General features: G+C 39.3%; 1 protein-coding gene across 1 annotated transcript; it reads left to right on the top strand.

Annotated features, from left to right (window-relative positions):
- Window positions 1-3,280: 3,280 nt before the first annotated feature.
- btg3 (B-cell translocation gene 3) lies at window positions 3,281-7,011 on the top strand. The gene is made up of 5 exons (XM_071898335.2): window positions 3,281-3,355; window positions 4,493-4,703; window positions 4,874-5,011; window positions 5,733-5,925; window positions 6,442-7,011. The coding sequence occupies exons 2-5, from the start codon at window positions 4,531-4,533 to the stop codon at window positions 6,640-6,642; spliced, it is 705 nt and encodes a 234-aa protein (XP_071754436.2). The 5' UTR covers window positions 3,281-3,355; window positions 4,493-4,530; the 3' UTR covers window positions 6,643-7,011.
- The last annotated feature ends 1,218 nt before the right edge of the window (window positions 7,012-8,229 follow it).

Genomic DNA, 8,229 nt, shown 5'->3' with positions numbered 1-8,229 from the left:
TAACTTTTGTGAAGTGGCAGTGATATACGCAGAATAAAAAATGCAGGGGATCTTCCCCTTTGAAGTCGAAATATCCTGTTAATACTCCCACCTGCCACTTAAAGCAGTATTTTTATTTCCTGTTTTTATTTCTACTTTTTAAACATGGGTTTCATTCTAATTTTAATGTTTCTTTTTCAATTCATAGAACTGTGTACCCCAACTGCTATTGCTGGTCCAAATCTACTTGATATTGAGTACAAGGCTATTTGTCGTCTGTTGTATAGCTGTCAAGCACAAGTCATATCTACGGTTATACATTGAATGAGCGATATCAGCGGAGGAAAGGTTGAACTGTTGGTGTTGTGGTCCAGCCACCAAACCAAAGGCTTCATTTGTTCAAAGAGGAGAAAGCCTCACACATGGCCTACAAGCATTTGGCCTACTTACATTTCATAAACGCAATTAAGATGCAATACCAAACTGATTTAATGTGGCTCAGTGATTTATTCCTGTTTTGTTCAATGTTCTTAATAATGAACCATACAATTTTACTCTTAAGCTGATGGTGTGCAAATGATTTGTTCTCATTTTAATCGTTTTGAGTACCCACTAAGCCCATGTGTCACTTGAATTATTCATCTTTTCAGTTCAAAGTAAGTGTTTACTTTGCCTTCTCTCCTTTATTGATCTGTGAGAGCTAAGTTGATGTCACAGCAATACACATGGGACCATAACAGGATAGTTTTGTCTACTATGCCTGTTGAAGCCACTGGTTTTTGAACGAAAAGAGACAAAGTTCATGTTGGGATGAACAGTCAGTGTTTTTAGCCTGTGGCTGGTTAGTTTGTGAAATCGTCCTGTCCCCCCTCTGGTGGCTGAGATACTAACTGAAGGTTGACCTCTAGGGTAAATCCACAGTTCAGCCTGTTGGTGAATGGTAAACGGTGAACTTGAGAACTTGAGAAGGTCCTATCATAAGCCCTGCAAATTTATACAATTTATAAGGCAGGAAATCAGGATTTCCCTGTTTTTTTGGAAGGCTCAGTTGGTAACATGGCCAGTTGGGTGAGTGTCAGGAAGAGATGGTGGGTTGTAGACTCAAAGCATTCAACAACCTTTGGAAGGAAAATAAATGTTTATTTGAATATTCAGGAACCCTATGCAAGAAAGAGACACTTTGAAATAAATCAGAAGCCTTATAAGTGGAAAATATCTAAAATAATATTGGGTATTTCAGTTTTTCTCTAAGGTGGTCAGTGAGCTACCCAAGTGTAATAGGTTGGGGGAAACCCTGGGTTATACTCAGATTGATGTTTTGAAAAACTCAGCATTGTCAGTGTATCTCTTTTGCTCTCTCTTTATAAGAGATTAAATGTATTTGAACCCTTTAGGGTTTAAAGGAAAGGTTTTAGCTCCATTTTAAACTTTTACCTTGGTTTTGTTTGGATAAATGTGTATTCGGTGTGCTTGAGTGTTTTATTATTCAGATTTCTGGTTCTTTGTGCAAATTTTCAGTTCTTCAGTCTTCAGTTGTATGTTTTTTATTTGAATTTTGTGTCTGAATGCTGTGTGTTTACTGTGGAAACATGTCTGGGCCAATGCCTCTGCTCAGCAGAAATTTCAAGCTGCCTGTTTTTGGTTGTCTGTCTACGGCAGACCCCATTCTGTTTTATTGGAAATGTCAGCATACCTGTTATATTTTCACTCCTCCTTTAGACTTGACTCTTCATACACCTGTTTTGTAATGATACATGAGGCTGCATTTGTGTTGTGTGACGTTTTACATTGTATTTATCTTGTGTGTTCATGGAGCTTACAGCCTGTGTGATTTGTGCTTAAGTAACAGTTTGTATTTTTTCTAAAGTATTTCAATAAAATGAAATTATTTTTAATATATATTTTAATATGCTGGTATCTTCCCCATTGTGGCCACTAGTAATATATATTATGCATGGATATTCATTTAAAAAAGTCAGAGCTAATCAGTGGTGTGTGTGTGGATGTGTGGGTGTGGGTCCTTTATCTGATCACACTATTCAGATTATGCAGTTGGTTTCACTGTGACATTTAGCTGGAAACAGTTAACCATGCAACACTGGCCATATACACAAACATTTATATTTACAGTCAATTTAGGATTTTTGCTGATGCTCTTATCCAGAGCAATTCACAATGATTGCCAACATTACAAGTAATCCTACTAAAGAGAGCAGACATGGGGGAGGTGCATAGGTTCAACTCATTTAATGTGAGTATAATCCAAGCATTGACTTTTTGGATTAATGGATGTAATGTAGCCTACATCATTTGAGTGCATCATAATTTTGAGTGTGCTGCTTGCATTGGGTGGTAGATGGAGGTTGGCTGCCCTCTTGTGGAGAAAATAACTACTAGACTAGAAAAGGAACCACAAATGTTCCCAATGCTTATTATGGATCCGGGAAATATGCCCGCTGTGTATTTTGAGTAAACCTCACAAGGGTGTATTCAGGGATAAATATGAATATTAACAACGTGACTACAAAAATGAGTCTAAATGTTCATGGGATAATATAGCGACATGGCGTTGCTGAATTTATATTCTGCAAGTGCTTATTCTAGTCAACAATACAAAGAATGACTGAATTCCTAATCAATTCAAAGTGCAACCACTCATAAGACAAAGCGCAATTCCACAACCTGGGCGAAAGACCAATGAATATAATCACAAAAGGGCAATTTAAAGGCCTCGCTTCTTTATTGAAAAGAGAATTCAGACAATAAATGTCTGTGAAAAAATATCTTCAATAAATCAGTACTTAAAGTCAGTGGTGGGGCAACAGTGTTTGGAAGGGGGTACTAAATGATTGTTTGGAAGGTGTTTTCACTGCTCTTTTGGTGCTCACAATTTACCCAACATTAGCATATGGTAAGACGTTACAGAATTACATTAATGAATGACATGAAAATCCGATCTTTAACAAACAAAACAACAAAAAATAAACTGAAAATACTTTTCTGGTGACTTTCTAGTGATACACTATGAACTGGGTGAACTCTGTAGCTGGAGTTCTCATTCACCCACCCTTTTATAATACTACATCAGTGGTTGCACCCGCGGTTGCAACAAACCAAAAACACATAACTGAAGCCATGAGTCATAACAGCAAACACGTTGCATGTGTGACTCTGTGCCTGTCAGATGACAGGCGTTATGCTCGACCAATGAATACGCTACATTGTCCTGTGTAGACCCAATGAGGACGCCCAATGTGCGGGGATAGGGTTGTAATGGGCGGGGTTTAACGCCCAGACCACAGGCGTCTTTCCCTCTTTTCAACTTCTTCCAGTCCTACATGCCCAATTGTCCACATGGTGGAGGAGATAAGTAAAGGTAAGCTGAATGGCTTTTTTTCCTCTTATGTCTAATACTCTTTGCTAACTGTCTATTATTCTAGATGTTGTCTTGATGCATCATATAACTAGTTTGTTTGACACGTTATTCATTGAAGTTTTTGTGTTGACAGCATGAGACGGCTAACTTAGCGCGTTAGCTATGAAGCTAAGGCTAAAAGCCATTTCTTCTGTCAGGTGAATACACTGTCATGTTCACCAGTTCGTAGTAGTAGTGTAACTGCAATAATAAATTGATTTAAGACCCTTTCGACTTGATTGGGGCTTAATTTCGTCGCGGTTTAGGTTAGTATCACTAGCCAAACAAGCTAACTGTTGAGTACAGTAGTGTGATGGAGCTAGTAGTGGTGCATGGAAAAGCGGAAATTATGCGTCACAGCCCGCCTTTCTGGAACGTTTCTCACCGCCAAACTGGAATTCCGTTAACTGATGGAAAACCGTATCTGCCTGGTACACAGGGATCCCATCTTTCTAGTGTATTACTTGCTGTTTCTGCGGCATTGATTAATATTTTAAACCCAAATAGAACACTTGAAACATGGAAAAATGTATGCAAGTGAGTCTTCAAATGCTAGTTACCAGTGTAAATACAGATCCAACGATCTAACGATAACGTTAGATCAAAAACCTTTATGTCTACAGATAAATAAAACCCGTTGAAATACAATTTCAGAGGTCTTTAAAATGGGGTGTTTTCGCATTGCTTCCTCTAAAGTGAGATATGAAGGGTTTCATTCCAAAATACTATTTAGGAACAATTTTGCTACCTGAATGTTTATCAGCCAATATTTCAAAAACAGATGATTCTATCCTCAAAAAACAAAGTGTTTTACAGGCAGAGGTCTTAAGAGGACTCATTGTAACAGTAACCTGTAACATGTATTACATTTTTGTCAAGTAGCATTTTGTAAGAGTAACGTTAGCTGATGGTGAATATCTGTTTGGAAAGAGTCCAGTCCCACTGAACTGTCTTCATTTTTGTGGCAATATGGTCGTGCATTTATTCTGTCATTAAAGATGTTTTTAAAAGCCTTATATTTAGCTCACTGAAACCTGCACACACACATGGTGCTTGGATTTAATTGTTGCTGGTCTGACTGAAGTTCTTTTTTCACAGACTTTCTTTTATTCATCGTAATGAAACATAAGTGAAATATGAGGAAAGAAATTGCAGCTGTGGTGTTCTTCCTGAAGAGGCTCATAAAAAAGGGAGAGAAGTTGGAGTCGCAGAAAATTGAGCTGTTTGTCGAGAGGCTGGCTGTTGCACTGCAGGAGAAATTCAGGGGCCACTGGTACCCTGACAACCCTAGCAGGGGCCAGGCATTCAGGTACTGGTCTTTTTTTATATACTGTTGATGATTACTACTAGTAGGGATACTCTGATATTTTGGGAAGCCCTCAGCAGAGTTACCAATCTTTCGTTATTAATGTCTTTCCATTGAAGTATATAGCCAGTCTAAGATTGTGTTACTAGACGTCTGTTTTGTGTGGTTTGTAGGTGCATCCGAGTGAACGGGTTCCAGCGGCAGGACCCAGAGCTGCTCCGAGCCTGCCAGGAGAGTGGGGTTCAGTACAGGGACCTGGGGCTGCCCCGAGAACTCACACTGTGGGTGGACCCAGGGGAGGTCTGCTGCAGGTGAGGCTTTGACACTTAGGCTACTCTTTTGCAAAATGGAATGATATCTATTGACTTTTCAGTGCCTAGTCCAGGCATAGTCAATTGACAGGGCTTTTAATACAAGCAGTAACCATAGACGGCAGCTACATATCAAGTTTAAGTTTATTTATATAGCCCTTTTATCACAAGCATGTCTCAAAGGACTGTACAGAGAATGAGCCTAACTAGATCTAACTGATCAACAATCAGTCATAGAAAAGAATGATGTAGGACAAACATAAGGAAGAGCAAGATGCACAAAAACAGATTATAGTAAGACAGAACAGCCCACCTATTCTACATAGCCTAACCTACCCGGCACTGCCAGCTTTAGACCCTCAATGTAACAATGTAACATACAAGTCTGAATTTTCTTGAGCCATAAAAGGTTTGTTTACACTGGTATTAATGTTTGTTAATATTCATTTGTAGTAAATTGAGCCTTTGACTTAAGATGGGTTAATCCTAAGTGAGACTCTTAAGAAATGTAGATACATATCCCAAATTTTAGATCATAAAACTTCTGGGTCCTCCTGGGCTTATGTAATTATGTGGCAGGTTGTATTTATTTATTTATTTATTTATTTGATTTTCAATACTTTTCAGATCTGAACAGATTACAAATTTACAACTGACTACCTGTGCCCTCCAAAAGACATTAATGGCATTTTGGTTTTTGGCTTTTTCCCCCTCGTATTAGATATGGAGAGCTAAACCCCTGCTTCTCAGTGGCCAGTTTCTCTAGTGATGATGAAGAGGACAAAGATGTCACGAAGAAGGTGACCAGCGCTTTGGAGAGGGTGACATCAGACTACCACTCAGGTTCTTCTTCCGATGAGGAGAGCACGTTCGCTTCTCCCCTTACTATTCTCCACAGTCGCCATACCCACCAGGTATACTATATGAATTTTAGAATGCCTATGACCATGGTTCCCACACAGGTGTGGGAAAGAATGCAAAACATTATTACTACCAGGTCTTGAGAAGTTTTGGGGATTGAACAAAATAAGTATGGGAAAGTACATGACCGCACTTTTTGCTGTTAGGCCCACTGTCATTTCACTTATTGTGATATTTGTGATGGATTTTTGTGAAGATTAATCTTCAACTACAGAGTGATACGGCCTACTTGACAATTATATTAGAGACACTATCAGCAGTCATATTGAACACCAACCAAAACTCTCAAATCCAGTCAACAAATCAGTCTGGAACACATCTGAAATTTTAGAAAGGGAATGAGTAGGAAGCCTTTGTACGATGCCACCAGTGCTTCTCCACCTGTTGGATTACTGATGTTTATCAGAGCTCAAAACTTGTTTAACTCAGATGTCTAATTAAGTGTACGTAGACGAATACTTGGGGCCAAGATGGTTTGTGTAAAAGGAATTTGTCTTATTTTTGTAAAGGTGATGAACCCAGCCGCTCCTACATGGCATCCCAAGAAGATGGCGCCAGGGAAAGGTCCCATCCCTCCACGGCCTCAGTCTGGCTTCAGGCCCCGCGGCAGAGCCCCCCACATCTTCAGACAAAATGTATGGGTCCCTCCTGGCTACAGAGGAGGGCCTGGATACTGGGACAACCACAATCTGGCACACTGTTACAGTTAGGGACCGTGGTGATGATAGTTCACACTGGACATTTAGGGAGCAAAAGCTGAAGGGACCAATAAGATGACTGACCAATTTTTTTTAAACAGGAATTTTTATAGTTAAATTTTCTTTGTTTCTGACAAAAACTATTCTTGCACTTTAGACAGTTTGTAATAGTTTGAATAAAATAATCACTTGTATTAAATTAGGTATACTGGAAGTCATACTTACTTTGTAGTCTTGAAATAAGTACTGTATTTTTATGATGGGAGAATTACATGTATGCCACCTACCGTCCTTTGTGAGTGAAGGTTTTATTTATTCATAGTGTAGAATTATGAGATGTATAGGCTTTTTAAATTATTAAGTTTTATTAAACACCATTTTCAAGCATCGTAATGCTTTGTTGAGTTGTGTTTATTCTTTTATAATGGTTTTTTTAAAGAACAGTGGGCCGTCCAGCCTCCAAGTATTATTTGTTACCCTTGGGTAACAAATACCCTGTTGATAAAGTAGAAGTTTGTTATTGGGACTCAGTGACTGAAGGACACTTCAGCATAGTGGATGCTTGCTGACAGGGGCTTGAACTCAGAAGGACTGTGTCTAACCACTGTGCCACCCAGCCGCCTGTATCAGGCCCAGGTTGAAATGTCCCTTGAACACAAAGGAGGGGAGTTCATAGAGGGTACACTGTTTGTAAATATTAGGATCACAGAAGGTACAGTGTCAGAAAGATCTATGTTTGGGATGACCAGATGCAGTGCCAGGCTGTGTCAGGTCTGACTGACTACACTGGCAAACTACCCACTAATCCCTCTAAATCTAGGCCAAAATCTAGCTCGCCATTTTCACTGTTGTCCCTCCTCAACAGTAATAATGATGGTTTCAATTCTCAATTCAGTTATTTCTCTGGTTTGACTACATGACACCCATGGTGAACAAATGACATAATGAGCCACTTCTGAATCATCGGAAATGTGAGCTGTTGTACAAAACAACTACTTTGCCACGGGTAGATTTATTACGGTCTATGGGCACTTTGGGCAGAACTCAAGTCAACCCGGTTGCCTAGCAACGGCGCACGAGCGTGGTTGTGTTGCCACTATGTCATACATAGACAATTTAGGAGGTTACATAGACCATAAAAAAATGTTATGTGCCCGTACGTTAGATGAATTTTAAACCAACTGTTGTAAAGTTACAAAACTTAAATTGTGAAGCAAAACATCAGGGAATACTACTACTGCCTCCATGCCTAACACCGACAGAGGAGGAATTGTCTATAGCTTACATGAGTTGCCGAAACATGACTAGAGGTGGAGGGCATGGAAGCTGTCAACAATGTTAATAGTTGTGTATTTTATTGTTGTCTGAATATGACTTGCTGCGCATTCAATATGCTTTTGGTCGGAAATAATACCTAAATAGCTGTTTGGAGGCTGTCGATTCATTTTAGAAATCGAGCGGCATAGAGCTACTTTGTGCTGCAGCGACAGAAGAAAGAGGGGGAAACGAGCATCAGGCATGAGTGATTGGATTAATAACTAAAACAAAAATGTGTGATACCAAGAGTGAAAATAAAAACATACAATGCTAATTAATTAC

This window comes from Centroberyx gerrardi, chromosome 11 (genome assembly GCF_048128805.1).
Source record: "Centroberyx gerrardi isolate f3 chromosome 11, fCenGer3.hap1.cur.20231027, whole genome shotgun sequence".
Lineage (NCBI taxonomy): Eukaryota > Metazoa > Chordata > Actinopteri > Beryciformes > Berycidae > Centroberyx > Centroberyx gerrardi.
This window is presented reverse-complemented; position numbering and strand designations above follow the sequence as displayed.